Source organism: Podarcis melisellensis, assembly GCF_964234715.1.
Source record: "Podarcis melisellensis genome assembly, chromosome: 11".
Lineage (NCBI taxonomy): Eukaryota > Metazoa > Chordata > Lepidosauria > Squamata > Lacertidae > Podarcis > Podarcis melisellensis.
In genome coordinates, this window is record NC_138543.1 from 44,388,947 (window position 1) to 44,408,010 (window position 19,064).

The 19,064-nt window shown below is 45.6% G+C and overlaps 1 protein-coding gene across 1 annotated transcript; it reads right to left on the minus strand.

The window, feature by feature from the left end:
• Positions 1 to 5,106: 5,106 nt before the first annotated feature.
• On the minus strand, positions 5,107 to 18,857 carry LOC309380110 (F-box only protein 4-like). The gene is made up of 7 exons (XM_081929937.1): positions 17,756 to 18,857; positions 15,130 to 15,365; positions 14,601 to 14,821; positions 13,143 to 13,215; positions 8,466 to 8,635; positions 8,054 to 8,232; positions 5,107 to 6,349 (listed from the first exon to the last, which is right to left on the minus strand). The coding sequence occupies exons 1-7, from the start codon at positions 17,936 to 17,938 to the stop codon at positions 6,260 to 6,262; spliced, it is 1,152 nt and encodes a 383-aa protein (XP_081786063.1). The 5' UTR covers positions 17,939 to 18,857; the 3' UTR covers positions 5,107 to 6,259.
• Between the last annotated feature and the right edge of the window lie 207 nt (positions 18,858 to 19,064).

The window sequence follows — 19,064 nt, forward strand, 5'->3', positions numbered from 1 at the left end:
TCAGCATCGCCTGTGCGGGTTCTCTTTGCTATTTGCTTGCATTCCTTTGGTGGTGAGAGAGGTTGGGGTTGGCCTAGGGCAGTGATGGCCAAACTTGGCCCTCTACCTGTTTTGGGACTACAGTTCCCATCATCCCTGACCACTGGTCCTGTTAGCTAGGAATGATGGGAGTTGTAGTCCCAAAACAGCTGGAGGACAAATTTGACCATCATTGCCCTAAGGTGTGGTTGGTTGTCTTTGATTGGCTGTAGTGAAATTTGTTTTCATGTGTGAGTGGTGTGAGTGTGTGTGTGTGTGTGTTTGGATCAGGTTAGCCTTGTTGGGCTATGTATTGAATTGAAATACTTTATTGTCACTTGTATAACTTGTAAACAGTGAGATTACACGAGCACCACCCACTCTGCTCTCTTAGTCTTATTTCCCCTCATTTACTGATACACACCCACCAAACCCGAAAGTCAGTTGCCCTGTTGTTATCTTTTCATTCAGCAGCCTAACAGCCCATGGATAGAAGCTGTTCTTTACCCTGTTGGTGCGACTAATCATGCTTCTATATCTTCTGCCCGAGGGCAGGAGATCAATAAAGTGCCAGCCAGAGTGTTAATCATCCCTGAGAATTTTCCTCACTCTCCTGAGGCAACGTTCTTCCGCAATGTCATCCAGCGGATTCACAGGACAGCCCATAATATCTTGTGCTGTATTCACCACCCTCTGTAGGCACTTCCTATCAGTTGATGTCAAACCAGCGTACCACACCATGATACAGTATGAAAGGACAATTTCCATTGTGGACCGGTAGAAGATCATCAAATATTGATTGACATCGTTCTTTCACAATACTCTGAGGAGATGGAGTGTCTGTTGGGCTTTCTTAACCACCTGGGTTGTATTGATTTTCCAAGTAAGTATGTTATAAAGGGGAAGGGCATCTTCTTCTATTTGCCCCCATGTCAGTTTCAGTTTGTTGTTTAGTCTTTCTAATAAGGCTGTTTCCCATACTATTTGATACCATTGTTCCATGCTTACTCCTGACAGGTCTCTGCAGTGTCTGGCTATGATGTTTCTGGTTGCTGAGTACATATTCCAAACCCTTCCAATCCGGATTCCCCCAGCCCAACTTTGCAAATGAGCCAGCAGACTTTTAAACAGGAACATTGCCAAGCTGCTATTCTCCCATAGAGAAATTCATCTTTGGGTTTGTTCCTCTAAATGGCTTCAATTTAGTTTGATGTTACCACTTGTCAAGTAATACGCAAGCCCTACCTTCCACAGTTTCCAAAGTTAAAAGCACTTGTTTTGGTTCAGTTACCTCATATGCTAATTCAACTTTCAGCAAAAAAGCCCACAGGAATAAACATTGGCAGTTTGATGCTGCTTCACAGACTTGCTAATGGCACTTATTTAGAATATCGTTGTTAAGTTTGTTTGGTATACCGATCCTTTGGGAGACTAAATCGCAAGCAGAGGGAATCATCTGCTAGCAAAACAGCACATTGGAACGTCTACCATTATTACAGCCTCTCTGGTAGGTTTGGTCTATGAGAGGGATAGTCATTCCCAGTGATGCCAAATCTGGAAATAAGAGATTCTGGTCCCTAGGCAGAGACTTGCGGCAAAGTCTACCCTGAACAGATCTTGCAATGCTTTTAGAGAAGGATTTATTGTGGGGTGGGTGCTCAGACAAGCATGTCATCATTTTTTGGGGAGCATCCACACAGGTTAATGCACTTTTATCCTTCTGGGCTAGCGTGGTGGTGGGAGGAATCCTGTAAGCTTTTCGTAAAAAAGTAGACTGTTACCAATGCCCCATTTTGAGATTTGAACGACACCTTACAATATGAAGCTCCCTTAGACAGGAGGCAGAGTCAGGACCTGGCATTTTTTGGTCAGTTCAGAGGATGAGTCTATTGTACAAAAAGTCAGTCAAAAGGGATCTAAAATCAGACTTTTGGTTTTTACAGAACAAGCCTGCTCAACTTTCTCTACTCTGCCCCTATTCCAAGTTCACTTTCTGTTTCTTCTTGGTTGCCATTTCCTTAATCTTTCTTCTTTGTAGGGAACTCCACGTTACATTCAGTGAGGGAACAATCTGAGTACCAGTACCTATGTACACAGCTGAGCAGTACAGACGTACTTTGGTTTTCGAACAACTGAGTTCTCAAACGTTTTGGCTATTCCAGTTTGCAAACTATTTTTGGAAGCCGAATGTCCAACGGGGCTTCCGCTTCCTGCCACCAACCAGAAGCCGCACTTTGGTTTCCAAATGTTTTGGAAGTCGAACTCATAGTTATGCACAAGGTCAATGAGTCTACAGTATCCCTATACGCACACACAACAGCTGAGCTACACTAGGGCTGCCAAACGCCCCAGATGTATACAGGATTCGACCCTCGAATTCTCAGCAATCGGCAAAACATCTGGGGAAACCCGGACGAATGGCAACTCATTCCAAAATTGTTGTTTTTGCAGAAAAAGAGCTTTAAAACCCCCCTCCCAAAAAGCTCAACAACTCATTCACACCCGAATGCAAAATGCAGGTAGATAAAAAGGAGCTAGATTTTTTTCTAAATTCTGTTCTTCACTCCTGTGTAACATAGGTGACACCTGGTGGCTGAGAAGGAGGTGCAATAGTTTGAACACTTGCTTGCAGGTAAAGCCTGAACTGTAGACATACTTCTGAGCAAACATAGATTACTCTGTTGTGCAGTGGAGTTTTGTTTGGAAGCCCCTAAAATATCAGGAGCCAACTCCGTAACAACTTAGGAGCACGGCTTTCCGTGCGGCAGGGCTGGTTCCAGGGGGCAGCATCCCTGCTGAGACTCAGTAAAAAAGGTAAAGGGACCCCTGATCATTAGGTCCAGTCATGACCAACTCTGGGGTTGCGGCGCTCATCTCGCTTTATTGGCCGAGGGAGCCGGCGTACAGCTTCCGGGTCATGTGGCCAGCATGACTAAGCCGCTTCTGGCGAACCAGAGCAGCACACAGAAATGCCGTTTACCTTCCTGCCAGAGCGGTACCTATTTATCTACTTGCAATTTGACGTGCTTTCAAACTGCTAGGTTGGCAGGAACAGGGACCGAGCAACGGGAGCTCACCCCGTCGTGGGGATTTGAACCGCCAACCTTCTGATCGGCAAGTCCTAGGCTCTGTGGTTTAACCCACAGTGCCACCCACATTTTGTACTTTTGAGACACAACTAAAGACATATTTGTTCCGATAGGTTTTTCCAGCTGGCCCAAAAGGTGTTCATTCTGTATAGTTTAAAAACCTAGCTTTATTTATCTTTACATACATTTTTTAAACATATATGTTAAAATTCATACATTTTAATTTTCATACATTTTAATTTTTTATTTAACAAAACATAGTAATATAATTTGACTATAGCAAAACCTTCAGGCAGTTTAAAAGAAATATTAGAATAATCAATTTTAAATCATTTAAAGACAATTAGCAGTAAGTTAAAACACGTCTGTATCTACAACTGTTACAACTCCCCCCTCCTTCCTGTGTGCTACTTTGTCTATTGCCCTCCACTTGTGAAGTCTACATTTATTTTTTTACATTTATACCCCATCTTTCCGCTAAGATGCTCAAGGTGGTGTCCATGCCTCCGCCAATCTCACTACAGTCTTACACGGTAGGTTAAGGCGAGAGACAGCCACTGGCCCAAGTGAGACTCATGGCCGAGTCAGGATTCAAACTCTCATCTCCCAGGTCCTAGTCCAGCATGCCAACCACTATTCCACACTGGCTCCAACTTGTGCAGGAATACTTCCTACTTCCAGGGAATGGGCATAGCAATGCAAGGCTGTGGTAGAGCTTGCTTAGCTATATATATGCATTAGGCTGTAGATTATGCTGTAGGGACGTACTCAAAAGGAAGCGGCTTGTGAAATTGGGACCTTTTAGTTAATATGAGGGATGCAGGTGGCGCTGTGGGTTAAACCACAGAGCCTAGGGCTTGCCGATCAGAAGGTTGGCGGTTCGAATCCCCGTGATGGGGTGAGCTCCCATTGCTCGGTCCCTGCTCCTGCCAACCTAGCAGTTTGAAAACACGCCAAGGTGCAAGTAGATAAATAGGTACCATTCCGGCGGGAAGGTAAATGGCGTTTCCGTGCGCTGCTCTGGTTCGCCAGAAGCGGCTGTTCACCGGCTCCCTCGGCCAATAAAACGAGATGAGTGCTGCAACCTCAGAGTTGCTCACGACTGGACCTAATGGTCAGGGGTCCCTTTACCTTCAGTTAATAGGAAAGGCAACTAAGAGTGGGCACACATGGCGTGGAGGAAGAAAATGGATGGAAAAAGGTTGTTCTTCCTCTTTCATAATACCAGAACTTCGGGATGGCCAATGAAGCTGAATGCAGGCACATTTAGGTCAAAAGAAAGCCCTTGTTAATGCCATGCATAGTTAAAACTATGGAATACTACAAGAGGTAGTAATGGCCAGCATGTCTTTAAAAAAAGGTTAAGACCAAGGTTTCCCAAACTTGAGTCTCCCGCTGTTTTGGGACTACAATTCCCATCATCCCCAACCAATCGTCCTGCTGGCTAGGGATGATGGGAGTTGTAGTCTAAAAAAACAGCTGGAGACCTAAGTTTGGGAAATCCTGGTTTAGACAAATTCATGGAGGATAAGGTTACTGATCACTGCTGGCCACGATGGCGATGCTCTCCCGCCACTGCTGGAGGCAGTATTATTAACTACAGCTAACTTTTGGAGGAATATTTTGAGTTTTTCTCCTTTGTTTTGCCATGCCTCCCTTGTTCTGGTTTTCGTTTAACAACTGGCAACTTATCACAGTAAACACACATCACTGTGAGAAACAGTAGACACACATGAAGAACTTTATCCACCCAAAGACACGGTGAAATTCTCCTTGCCCCAAGTGGGCATGCAGTAATGCGTATGTGATTGAATGTGTTTGTAAAAAGAAAACCTGTTCTACAGTCGGCCAAACTCAATGACCTTCAAAATACCCCCTCTGTATAAGTGGACATTTAGTAGGGCATTCAACCTCATAGCTTCATATGGCCAAGGAAAGAAGCCTCCATAGTATTTTTTCTTCTTCCTGCAATGTTCCAACAAAAAGCGTAAATAGAAAGTGCTGTGATATTGTTTTATTTGTTCTCTTTCACCAATGCCCTCCTTTTTTTCCTTCTGAGAAAGCAATATTTGTAGTTTCCAGTAGAACTGGGTTCAGAAAGACATTGCATTGTATTTCAAGTTATTGTGTTTGGTTTATACCAGCAACACTTTTCTGTTTTGCAGGTGTGAGTTAGAGAACAAGAGGTAAGGTTTGATTGATTGTTCCCAATGAATTTGACCAGAGCAAGTTTCTTTGTTAAGATGTTTTAAGTGGTTTTCTGAGACATACAGCAAGAGCAAGAGAAAGAAAGAAAGAAAGAAAGAAAGAAAGAAAGAAAGAAAGAAAGAAAGAAAGAAAGAAAGAAAGAAAGAAAGAAAGAAAGAATTTTTTTGTATGGGTTTTAGATTGACCCCTGAAGGAAAATCATTTTCAGAAACATGTTGGGCATTAACAATAAACTTGGGTGGGGGCACATGGCCAACTTTTGTCTTATGTGCACTTGATAAAATGGTCATTCATATTCTCCACTCCAAGAAATGTCCATCAGTTACCCGTCTATTGCAGAGATTCCACTAAATGTGTGCATTATGGTCCAGAATTACCTGATTAAAAGCTTGACATTCCAACCTGCATTGGATACTGTTAGCACCATAAACAGCCTAACACAACTAGAATCCAGCAAGCCTGGCATCACCACATGGCATCTTTGGGCAGCTGCCAGTCCCCGTCCCCCACCTTACTTTTTAAATAAATAAATCTGGTGCTCAGGATTGAGTGCCTACCATCGTAATTCTCTGGTGCTGCCCCAAAGCAATGTTACATTGAAGTCATTGTGGGAAATTTAAATGGCAGCAGCCTGGCACCTCTCAGAGGAGATTTACTACTGGATAAACTTGCCAATGGGGAGGGGCACTAGCATAAGAGAAGCGCGACCACTATGCCAATGCCCCCCCCCCTTAAGGTATAATCCCTCCCTTTTCTGTATTATCCAGTCTGCATTTTAAATAGCAACAGGTTTAGGGCAATGTTGGTCCGTGTTATGCACAAAAACCTCTTCTCAGCTCGTGTCAAATTAGGGAGAAATTGTGCCTGCCTCAAGACTTGCTTGTAAATAAGGCATTTCTTTTCTTTTCTTTTAAATCACACTGGCATTTGTAAGCATGCCTGATTTACTGGGCATTTTTACATTCGGTTTGTTCCAGTAGCCACTGAATTCCATCTACCAGTCCATCCAAGGTGGAAACTTCAGTATCCTGAACCTGTAAAAGCCAAGAAAGAAGCAAATGTCAGTATCTTACACAAAGCTAAGGTGCTTGAGGTTTCAGCTTGATCGGCACGGAGCTGAAAGAAGAGTTTGGATTTGATATCCCGCTTTATCACTACCCGAAGGAGTTTCAAAGCGGCTAACATTCTCCTTTCCCTTCCTCCCCCACAACAAACACTCTGTGAGGTGAATGAGGCTGAGAGACTTCAGAGAAGTGTGACTGGCCCAAGGTCACCCAGCAGCTGCATGTGGAGGAGCGGGGAAGCGAACCCGGTTCACCAGATTACGAGACTACCGCTCTTAACCACTACACCACACTGGCATGCCTTCTGCAGGCATTGCCTCTGTGAGCGAACTTCCTGTGGAGTGAACTGTTTTACACCATTTATCTGGCAGGCATTGACTCCACCAGTCTCCAGCTAAAGCCTGCATTCCCTTGGCAATGCACAACTCACAATGCACCTTAAGACTGCCGATCGACAGCTGCATCTCTGCCTGTCCCACACCTGGTATCACATATGACATGTGGGCAGGTGAGAACAGTGCAGGGAAAATACCCTTGTGGGCTAAATCTGGCCTACAGGCTGCTATAGACATACAGTCGTACCTTGGAAATCGAATGGAATCTGTTCCAGAAGACCGTTCGACTTTAAAAACGTTCAGAAAACAAAGCATGGCTTCTGATTGGCTGCAGGAAGCTCCTGCAGCCAAGTAATAATAATAATAATAATAATAATAATAATAATAATAATAATAATAATTTATTATTTGTACCCCGCCCATCTGGCTGGGTTTCCCCAGCCACTCTGGGCCGCTTCCAACAAAGATGAAAGATACTCTAAAATGTCACATATTAAAAACTTCCCTGAACAGGGCTGCCTTCAGATGTCTTCTGAATGTCAGCTAGATGTTTATCGCTTTGACATCTGATGGGAGAGCGTTCCACAGGGCGGGTGCCACTACCGAGAAGGCCCTCTGCCTGGTTCCCTGTAACTTGGCCTCTCGCAGTGAGGGAACCGCCAGAAGGCCCTCGGAGCTGGACCTCAGTAGATGCTGCGGAAGCCCTGTTGGACATTTGGGTTCCAAAAGAACGTTTGCAAACCAGAACACTCACTTCCGGGTTTGCGGCGTTCGGGAGCCAAAACGTCTGAGTTCCAGGGTGTTCAGAATCCAAGATACGACTGTACAGTAGTACCTCAGGTTAAGAACTTAATTCGTTCTGGAGGTCCATTCTTAACCTGAGGTACCACTTTAGCTAATGGGGCCTACTGCTGCCGCTGCGCCGCCACTGCACAATTTCTGTTCTCACCCTGAAGCAAAATTCTTAACCCGAAGTACTATTTCTTGGTTAGCGGAGTCTGTAACCTGAAGCGTATGTAACCTAAAGTGTCTGTAACCCAAGGTACCACTGTAATCCTTTGTTTAAAAAAAAAAAGGCCATCCTAGGTACAGGCCAGTTCTGTAACCTACAGTTAAATTCTGTACAGATCTACTCAGAAGTCAGTCACCTTAGGTTTAACAGGGATTACTTCCATGTAACTGAGAATAGATTGGCAGCCTCAATTTACACCAAGTGGAGTAATAGTGCTTCCAGAACCTATTGTCAATCTGTTTCATAATTCCAAAAGTGGAATGCAGGCTGGGGCAGACACTTAAACAAAACAAACAAAAGCAAAATAATAATAATAATAAATGCTACCATCCATGGCCGCGGGCCAAGCAGGTTCAGCTGCAGCTGATGCGCCATGTAAACACAAGGAATCCTTTCTATCTCAGCACAGGAAACGCAGGACAGGACAAGCAGAGGCCTTTCTGTAGGGCCAAGGACTGGGTCAAGCATTGCTGCCAGCCAGTCAAATTCAAGTTGACGGTTGTTTCCTGCAAAAAAGAGAATGAGGAAGATAAAGGCTTTGCCACCCTCTGCCAGCTGTACCCTAAAAGCTATGTTGGCATCATTCAGAAGCCCTTACGTTTATTTAGTTTGGAAAGGTTTTCATTGGTATAAAGCATATACACACAACTAACTATACAGAATACAACAGATCCCCCAACAGATTGGGTGGTATAACATAATTATTCCTTTTTGACCCACACAGAGCAAAGCTCCTTACTTTTATCAACCTCGGCATCTGCAGCATAGATGAACCCATCGATTTGTCTGCACATGTTTTTAACGGGCTCGATCAGATTGTAATGCGTTTTCCCATCAACACTGGACTCCGTAGAGAACATCTTGTTGACAGGTTCAGTGTCCTCTTCCTTCGCTCTGAGTCTTTCCTTGCTGGAAAGAGAGGAGAGAAACCAGTTTCTTCAGATACTATGCACGAAGGAAGGGAGAAACTACGCAGAACTGAAGTTGCTAAGGACTAGTGCCTTAAGAAAGAACAGTGTAGTCTTTTGTACACATCTAGGCCAGGCAGTTCAAGCAGATGAACAATTCACAGGTCTACTCTGTGTTATTCTAAAGCAGCAATGCGGCAGCAAGCAAAGGCTATAGCAGCCAAGTCTGCTGCTTGTGGCTGGAAAGCCAAACAGGAAGTTTGTGACTGTTGCCATGGGAACAAAGGGGCAGTCTATTCTGTACTGAGCACCGGATGTTAGCTCAGTGGGTTTGTCACATGACCTGTACAGGATGTACATGGGTGGAGGTGGAGTTTCTCTCTGTCTGTTGAAGAGAGCAGACATCTTTACTGTATGACTGCTAAAAGACACAAATAAAGACATGTAGAAACGTTTCTGACTGTGTCTGATTCCCCTCCCTGGGGATATGCAGGGAGGAGGAGAAGGAGGAGAAGCAGTTGGTGTGTTTTCCTCACAGCCTGAGGAAAATCGCCGGAACGGACCTCGTGTATGTTTTATCCTGCCAGGAGTCGCCGGAGGGAGGTCTAAGGAATTCAGCCGGTGCCTGAACAGATAGGCACATACCTCCAAGACGGGCTTGAATTATAACAGTGGTAGCAGAGGATGGTTGCTGTTTTCATCGACCTCTGCATCAAGAAGTGGCCTCCATGGAAGCCTGAGGTGAGAAGCTGATTCTCTGCAGCCAGAAGCTGACCAGAAGAATCTGAAAGTCAAGCTACGGAGCCCAGGTATGAGATTTTCGGGCTTAGAAGTGTGAATGCAGATTGATTTATTCTCTGCTTCGAGGGAGAAACGTTTGGGAAAAACAGCTCCGAGAGACAAGAGCTCTGCATTCCAAACATTCCTGTGGTTTCCTGTTCAAGGAAAAGGAATGCTGTTGCTTAGCAACGAAGGCCAGTTTCACGAGAGGGCGGGCCAAGTCAGCCTTTTGCCTCGGAGAGGCAAAAACAAGGTTTTGTTATGACTAGGCCCTTCCAAAGGAACTCTTGGGAGAAACATTCCAATGCAGCCAGCGTTGAGAGCTGCCAGGTGGCACAGAGTGTAAACAAGCCAGCTATTGGATTTTAGAGGCTTGTGTTTGAGAGTCAATGCAAGGACTCAAGATGGATGCAAAGAAGGGAGCTTTGCCTTCTCCGCCCCTTTTGACCAGTGACAATTATGCATCCTGGTCTATTAAGATGAAGGCCTTGCTGCAGAATCAGAGACTGTTTGAGGTGATTGAGAACCCCATTCCAGCAGCACCAACGCGTGCTTGGGAGTCACAGGATGTGAAGGCCAGAACGGCTATAATTCTGTGTGTGTCAGATTCGCAGCTGATCCACATACAAGATTTAGACCACGCGAGAGATGTTTGGGACACGCTGAGAAGGACACATCAGAGAGGTGCAGGTTCTTCAGCGTTGCTGTATTTTGAGAAGCTGACCAACCTGAGGCTTGCGCCTGATGGAGATGTTCAAGCGCACCTGACGGAAATGAAATTTCTGCGTCAACAGATGGTGGAACGCAACTTCCGTCTGCAGGAGGAAGTGTTTTGCTTCATGGTGATCAACAGCCTGAATCGGACTTACAAAACAGTTGCCAGTCAGCTGGGGTCTCTCCCAGCGAATGAATTGACTTCGGAGAGGGTCTTTGCCGTCGTGCTGAATGAACATGACAGACTTGCCGCCCTGGAAGTGAAGGACAGGGGGAGACAAGAACGGAGTTCTAACACCCCCACTGCTGTTGCTACTGAAGAAAGCGCCGAAGCTTTGAACGTTGTCCGATGTTACAATTGTGACCAGACTGGGCATCTTCTGCGGTACTGCAAGAAGCCACGTAAGAACAGAGGAGCCAAGGCGAGCTCCGCAAAGTCTGAGGCGTCAGACAAAGGTCACACCAAGCCAAAGGCAAAGACTGCAAAGGCTTTGATGTCGCTAAAAGCCACACCAGAGGTGGGAAACTTCTTTGTCCTAGACACTGGAGCCACAGTTCACATGACAGGACACAGAGGACTATTTTCTACGTTTAAGAAGCAAAGCTTCGCGGTGCAACTAGCCAACGGTCAAAAGCTGGAAGCGACCGGAATTGGGACTGTGTATCTTAAAAGTCTGAACTTGACTATAAGCAGTGTTTATTTGGTTCCAGAGTTGAAGTACAATCTGCTCAGCGTTTCGCAGATTGCCAAGAAGGGACTAAAACTGTCCTATGATGATGAGAACTGCGAGATTTACAAAGATGGAGAGCTGTATCTTTCTGCCAAAGAGAAAGATGGACTGTATTTGTTGACTTTTGATCAAAGTGATTACATGGAATGTAATTCTTGTGATTCTAACATGATTTCTTTTGCAGGTGTAGCCAAGAAGAACACCAAGCAGGTCACCTCGAGGGTCGACAAGGCATTTCAGCGGGTGTATGCTGATGTGATTGGTCCTTTAGCACCATCTAGAGGCAATGCAAAGTATTACCTAATATGTGTTGATTCTTTTACAGGTTTTGTCTGGATTTATCTTTTGGAGAGACCGAAAGAAGCCTTAGAAAGGTTTAAAGAGTTTTGTGACAAGGTTAAAAACATGCATGATGCTGACATAGATTGTCTTTGCACAGATGAGAAGCCAATTTTTCTTTTACAGGAGTTCCAGAGGTTCCTGAAGAAGAAAGGGATAAAACACAAAATTGCTAGTTCCGAAGAAGCTTGGAACAAATGTGTTTGCGTTAGGGTGAACAAAGAATTGCAAAAGGGAATGGAAGCGCAATTGCTTAGTTCACATCTGCCACATGAGTACTGGGCTGAGTCACTAATGTCATATTGTTACACGTGGTTGAGAAAGTTTTCAAAAGAGTTGGGAAGTTCTCCTTTTGAGAAACTGTTCCACAGAAAACCTTCTGTTGCCCATTTCAAGGTTTTTGGGTCTCATGTGAGAACAGAAGCTCCAGGTGGAGTAAAGAATGCCAGAGGCATTTTTGTGGGTTATGAAAAGGGTCTCTACAGAGTAATTTTGTCTGAATCTGGTCAGGTGATTCTCACAAAATTTCTAGAGAGTGCTCCTGAACAGGAGAGAGTGATTGTTCACACATTTCCCACAAGTGATGATTCTGATGATGATGATGATGAGTTTGATCTTATTGAGTTCAGTAGTACTGATGATGACAGCGATAGCTCAGACAGCTCAGTTGTCACAGTCATTGAGAGGAAATCTCACGTAATGACTAGACCCTCAGAAGAGGAGGATGAACCACTGTTTACAATTGGTACTGGTTCTCCAGAGAGTCCAAAGGCTGAACCAGCAAGCAAAGAAGAGCAGCACCTCTTACGTAGGTCTGAGAGAGCAACGAAGGGTGTACCACCCAAGAGGTATTCACAAGAGTTTGCTAACTTATGTGTTGCTGTTGTAAACGACCAAGGTCAAATTGAAGCTGTGTCTGAGTCAGAGACAAAGGCACAACAGAGAGTTGCTAACCAAGGTAATGCAGAAGCACTCATTCCTTGGAAGTCACACAACCAGAGAGGTACATTGGTAAAACCAGTGGCGGGTAGTTCCAAGGGTGCAACTGAAACAACAGGGGAATGTTATAAGTATAACAACTGTTTGTTTTCTTCTCTGGATGACGCTTTGCTCGCAGCACACATTGATACTTTAGGGGGAGTATGTTATTCTAAAGCAGCAATGCGGCAGCAAGCAAAGGCTATAGCAGCCAAGTCTGCTGCTTGTGGCTGGAAAGCCAAACAGGAAGTTTGTGACTGTTGCCATGGGAACAAAGGGGCAGTCTATTCTGTACTGAGCACCGGATGTTAGCTCAGTGGGTTTGTCACATGACCTGTACAGGATGTACATGGGTGGAGGTGGAGTTTCTCTCTGTCTGTTGAAGAGAGCAGACATCTTTACTGTATGACTGCTAAAAGACACAAATAAAGACATGTAGAAACGTTTCTGACTGTGTCTGATTCCCCTCCCTGGGGATATGCAGGGAGGAGGAGAAGGAGGAGAAGCAGTTGGTGTGTTTTCCTCACAGCCTGAGGAAAATCGCCGGAACGGACCTCGTGTATGTTTTATCCTGCCAGGAGTCGCCGGAGGGAGGTCTAAGGAATTCAGCCGGTGCCTGAACAGATAGGCACATACCTCCAAGACGGGCTTGAATTATAACACTCTGGCTCTTGGGTATCCAAGTTTCCACATTCCTGCTGAGTGAACAGAGCAAATGAGGCCATGTCCCAGATTATGGCCAAAGGTTTCCTTGGAATAAACTTGCACAGAATAAGCACTTCTTGAAATGGGCTTGCTCTCCTCTTGAGACAATCCAATTAGTGTTTGAAAATTCCTGTGTGAATCTACACGATGATAAAATCTAGAATTTTCTTCTTTTGGGACAATCCTATCCCTGTTGGAATACCATTACTTGAGAAGAAAAAAGCAGGCAAGCAAAAACCAGCACCTTGGATAACAGCTTACCTAGTTTTTGTATACAATGTCAGAATGGTGAATTTCTGGCCATTCGAACGAAATGTGACCCCTGATCCTATCCCTGTTTGAAACAAAGAAAGAAGAAATGAAAGGCAAAGAATTTGAGAGCTGGTAGGTTTTCAGAAGATCATATATTATTATTATTATTATTATTATTATTAATAATAATAATAATAATTTTATTATTTGAATCCTGTCCATCTGACTGGGTTGCACTCTGGTCAGGCAGCTTCCAATAAGTATAAAAGCATAATGAAACATCAAACATTAAAAATGGCCCCATACAGGGCTGCCTTCTGATGTATTCTAAAAGTTGTATGGTTATTTCCTTGACATCTGAAGGGAGGGCATTCCACTACCAAGAAGGCCCTCTGCCCGGTTCCCTCAGAGGCAGCCTAGTGTGTCATTTGAAAGCATGAGCTTTAAATTCCCCAGATATAATAGATTGGCACTGATATTAGGCAAACTGAAGCAGCTGCTGTTTTAAGTGTCACAGACAACAGTGTGGGGTTTTTTGTTTTGTTTTTAAATTGTGCAATAAATTATTTAGGCTCTGCTTCAGAGAGGGACAGAAGGGCTTATGTGAATTTTCGAATTCAGGTGCCGAAATAACTTGACCAACCTTGGCTTTGGGCATGTGGACAAATAGGCCAACTTGATCCTCTACTGCTTGGTCCTGTCAAATCCAGTTAAGTCCAGTCGTGGCCGACTCTGGGGTTGCAGCGCTCATCTTGCTTTACTGGCCAAGGGAGCCGGCGTACAGCTTCTGGGTCATGTGGCCAGCATGACTAAACCGCTTCTGGCGAACCAGAGCAGAGCACGGAAACGCCGTTTACCTTCCCACTGGAGTGGTACCTATTTATCTACTTGCACTTTGACGTGCTTTCGAACTGCTAGGTTGGCAGGATCAGGGACCGAGCAACAGGAGCTCACCCCGTTGCAGGGATTCGAACTGCCGACCTTCTGATCGGCAAGGCCTAGGCTCTGTGGTTTAACCCACAGCGCCACCCGTGTCCCCTTGTCAAATCTTAGTCCTCCATTAATTCACAGAACCACCACCCTGGCCAGCATGCTTTAGGAGAGACAATGGGTCAGTGGCAAGGCACAATACTTGGCACCTTCTGTCAGACCCGCCCAAGACATGACGCTCCCTAAGACAGCAAGACAACCCACTGGGCCATCAGCTGAATCTTACTTCTTCAAAGGGTAGCTTGGGGCCTACAGGGGGCAGGCTGCATAACACAGACACAAACATCCAATCACTGCCTCCCCACCAGCATTTGCCACCTGAAGCCTCTGCCTCTCTCTGCCTAACGGGTAGGGCTGGTCCCACTCTGCCTCCAGCTGAACCACGTTTTGTAGCAGGGTCAGAAAACATCCCACACTGTATAAGAAGGCTTCAAATGTTCACCATGGCCCTTTTAAAAGAAAAGAAAATGATGTTACCGTGCATTTGTCTAGAAGGTCTACCGGCCAGCGGCAAAATATGTGGGCTCGCCATCATTCTGTGCACCAAAGAGTCGTCCAGATTTTCCAAGCCCGGCCCAAACATTGCAAAGCGAGGCTCTGCCTGCGTGATCAGCGACTGCAGAAAGGAAGTGACGGATCCGTAATAGGGCCGGCTGGCTTTTGGACATCTTTTACGCCTGGAGTAACACTTCTTGTACCTGTGTAAAAATTAAAAAGCAACAACCCGCCCCATAATAATGAAAACTGATAGCCAAATCTTAGGAGGAGTAAGGCAAGACTCAGCATGAGTTGAAGGGCCCCACACAAGAAACACAAGAAAATGCTCAGTGCTGAGAACTCAGAGAGCCCAACAGAATTTAATGATATACGAATGGGCAAGTATATAATTGATGCCAAGAGTTAAAGAATGTTTACAAAAAGAGGAGTAATTTTAGAATCAGGCTTTAGCATGAAATTGTACCTTTAAATTACTTATTACTGAAGAGTAATTTTAGAGGATACTTACGCAGCCATGTAGTCACATGAGGCACTATTATGAAGTTCAAAAATGGATTTATTAAATATGTTTGCATCAGGGACTAACTCCCAATCAATAGAATGACAGGAAGGAAGATCGCGGATGAGAAAATAACGCCATAGCAAGGGGTCCTGGATTGTTAGCTTCCAGTAGTGGTTGGTGCTTCCCAAATTACTCAGATCTTTGGGTGTGAGGTAGGACATAATGTATAACTTCACATCCATCTGGAAAATAAAATTTAAATATTTATGCATAAATCATTTAGGAAACATAAAAACTTAACAGCAGCCCCTGACAAAATTTCCTCTTCACATATATAAGAACGCATATTTTTAAAACAAGGTTTACTGCAAAATATATGCTAACGGTATCAGAACCAGGCAGCTTTACACCATGCATATAGAACCCATAAATTCCCTGAAAGAATCTTGGGAATGGTAGTTTTCCCCTTACAGAGCTATAACTCCCAGCACCCTGAACAAACCGGAGTTCCCAGGATTCTTTGGGGGAAGTCATATGCTTTAAATTTATGGTGTGAATATGCCCAGCAATGGACCTCCAAATAAAAATAATAATGGCATAATAATATATACAAATAATCCCCTGATCTACTTAATACAGTGGTACCTCAGGTTACATACGCTTCAGGTTACAGACTCCGCTTACCCAGAAATAGTGCTTCAGGTTAAGAACTTTGCTTCAGGACGAGAACAGAAATTGTGTTCCGGCGGCGCTGCGACAGCAGGAGGCCCCATTAGCTAAAGTGATGCTTCAGGTTAAGAACAGTTTCAGGTTAAGAACGGACCTCCGGAACGAATTAAGTACTTAACCCAAGGTACCACTGTAATGTCTCATAACAGCCAGACATCTTTAATCACTGGATCCAGCAAGTATTAGAATTTAAGCAAGGCTAGGGGTGCTAAACAGGGTGCCAGACATTTAATCCTTGGTTCCAGCAAGCGTGAAAAACACATCAAGCCAAGTAATCGCCTGGGTGATGGACCATTAAGAGAGCAAAGGAAAGGGGTCTCTATGAAAGATGTCAAATTTGTGGGGCCCCTCCTCCAGCTCTCAGATAAGGACAAAATCCTGAGTTTGAGAACACCTTTCGCTGTGATTCGACCTAGAGGAAAAAGCTGAAGTCTGGAAAGGCAGAAGAAAACCCACGGAAGATTTTTGCTGCAATCCAAGGCTGTGGTTATGGGGAAAACAAGACCCTTTTGTTCTGTGAACTCCTCCATCGTAGGCTCAGGTTGTATATATGTGTAAATAAACCCGATATCATAAGGACACCGCAATCTCAGCTGTGCCACTTTCCCAAAAGGAAACACAGACACTGGCTGAATAGGTACTGGGACCCCCGGAGTCTCACTGCCCTCAAAGACTGGAGTAGCATGCAGCAAAATATTGTTACAAAAGTTGGGTGCCACTCCCCCTCTCTGCATGATTACAGGGAGTTCCAGGCACTCACCCAGGGTCTGTGTTCCCTTGGAGAATTGAAGTCGTGGCCGAGACTGTCGTAGCTTTGAGAAATATGGTTTATTCACCTGTTTACACCTTCAAGTGCGCATGGAAGGAACCCAGATTTTACAGCATGGTCATTTCAAGAGGGGCTTGTTCCCTGAGCCATGGAGTCCAAGGCATTGCTGTTCCTAACAACTAAGCATCCTTTATTCAGTTGCATTCTAATGGCCAGCTCTTTTGGTGCTTTGAAGTACTAATGGTTAATCTCTCCCCCCGCCAGGTGTCACCTAACAAAGGGGTTCCCCTTACTTCATCAGCACCTGTAGATTGACTGGGATTAAAGACTGGTACACACTTAGGACATTTACCCAGGTTTACTCTGGGTACGCAGGTGGTGCTGTGGGTTAAACCGCAGAGCCTAAGACTAGCCGATCAGAAGGTCGGCGGTTCGAATCCCTGCGATGGGGTGAGCTCCCGTTGCTCGGTCCCTGCTCCTGCCAACCTAGCAGTTCAAAAGTACGTCAAAGTGCAAGTAGATAAATAGGTACCACTCCGGCGGGAAGGTAAACGGCGTTTCCATGCGCTGCTCTGGTTTGCCAGAAGTGGCTTAGTCATGCTGGCCACATGACCCGGAAGCTGTATGCCGGCTCCCTCGGCCAATAAAGCGAGATGAGCGCCACAACCCCAGAGTCCGTCACGACTGGACCTAATGGTCAGGGGTCCCTTTACCTCTTCACATGCTAATTGCTGACGCTCATAAGTCCACAGACTCCAATACTCTTGGATCCTGATGACATTCTCAAGATCCAGTCATTGCACATAAACACCTCAACCTCCTTGCATAACTCCCTTTCTAATACATAGAGATTGTCTTATAACATATCCCAGTTATAACACAGAAATTTTACTTAAAAACTAATATTCACTAAACCTAAACATTGAGCACCACAGATCTTTATAATATTAAAATAAAATAAAAATTGGGAAGTGCAAGTGCCTGGCGTCATGGGGGCGGGGCAGTGAAGGGACCAATGGGAAGCCCAGCGAACAGGAAGTTCCAATGGGGAACTTTCGGCAACGCTGCTGGAAACGGCGGCCGTTCGCCTTGCTGGGATGCGCCAGGGGGGCTCGGGGGCGGCGGCGCGCTTACCGGCAGGGCCTCCAAGGCGCTGGGCGTCGTCCTCTGCTTCTCCTCCTCCTCTTCCCCAGCGCGATCGTCGCTCTCCGGGATCCTCCCCGGCTGCTGTTGCTGCCCCCACTTGCCGCGCAGGACGCGGAGGCTGCTTCGCAGGAGCGTCTCCAAGCTCTGCCACTCCCCGCCGCCCTGCGCCATCGCTCCGGGGCGCACCGGCAACCCTCCCCGTCTCTTACTCAGCTGCTTCTTACTTAGCTGCGATTCAGCATCCCCGGCACTGCAGCAGCTGGAATCCTGCGCCCCTTGGCGTCGGAGCCCGGATCCCACTAGGTCTCAGGAGGAGGAAAGCGGCGTCCGCGTAAAGACGAAGCGCGCAGTGTCTCCCTGCGGCCGCTGCTTGCGCGCAAGTAAAGTCTGGCGAAGAAGCCGCGCCCCCCACCGGGATTCCGCCTCCGGTTTGTTCCGGAGGCGTGGGAGGCACTCGGGCCACCTCCCCTCCAGCCCTGCTGGCAACTGCGCGCTGCTGCTCCGGATTCGTGGCCAGCGCCACATAGTCCTGGGATAGCGCGCGAGCATCGCAAGAAGCCAAACCCCCGTGATTAAGCATTCGCAGCCGCGTGGAAGTTCCAGAAGTCGTGGTGCAATAAAAATACGCTCCAGAGTACGCATGAATAGTGGTCAGGGGTGATGGGAGTTGTAGTCAGTAACATCCACTGGTTGGCTACAGTGGACATGGAGCAAGCTTGTTTTCTGCTGTTCTAAAAGGTAGGACACGAACCAATGGCTTAAAGTTGCAAGAAAGGAGTTAAGGTAGCTCAATCGGCAGAGCATGAGACTCAAGTCTCAGGAATGTGATTTCAAGCTCCACGTTGGGCAGGAAATTCATTGCATGGGGTTGGACTGGTTCACTATTGTCCTCCCTTCAAACTCTACAGTATTCTATGACATGGCAGGAGTCACCAACACTTCCACAAATCCATTCCATTCATTATCTCCCATCTGTTTCAAACACATTAACCCATCCCATTCTCCCAGCTTTTTCCCCTTCCATTTTTTGCCTCCCCCCATCAGCTCTGTTCCTCAGCCCCACCCCCCTATGCAGCTCTCCATCTTAAAAAAGAACCAGCAGACTTGGCTTTGAACATTGTTTCAAAATGATACAGAAGTGGTATCTGACCTAATTATGACTACAAAAATTACAATTAAAAAAAACCAAACCTGGAAAAAGAGCTTACATCCTATTATTTTTGAAAGGCTCAAAAAGGTCTTGTCTCTTGTGACAATGGCTAAATTAACCCACTATAGGAGAATGCAAACTGACCCA

Bases quoted from the DNA above. Each gene is read 5' to 3' on its own strand.
- LOC309380110 (XM_081929937.1), bottom strand. From the start codon at position 17,938: ATGGCGCAGGGCGGCGGGGAGTGGCAGAGCTTGGAGACGCTCCTGCGA. The intron at 14,822-15,129 runs GTAAGTATCCTC...ATTTTTACACAG, and splicing joins TCATGTGACTACATGGCTGC to GTACAAGAAGTGTTACTCCA. The intron at 13,216-14,600 runs GTAACATCATTT...TGTTTCAAACAG, and splicing joins ACCTTCTAGACAAATGCACG to GGATAGGATCAGGGGTCACA.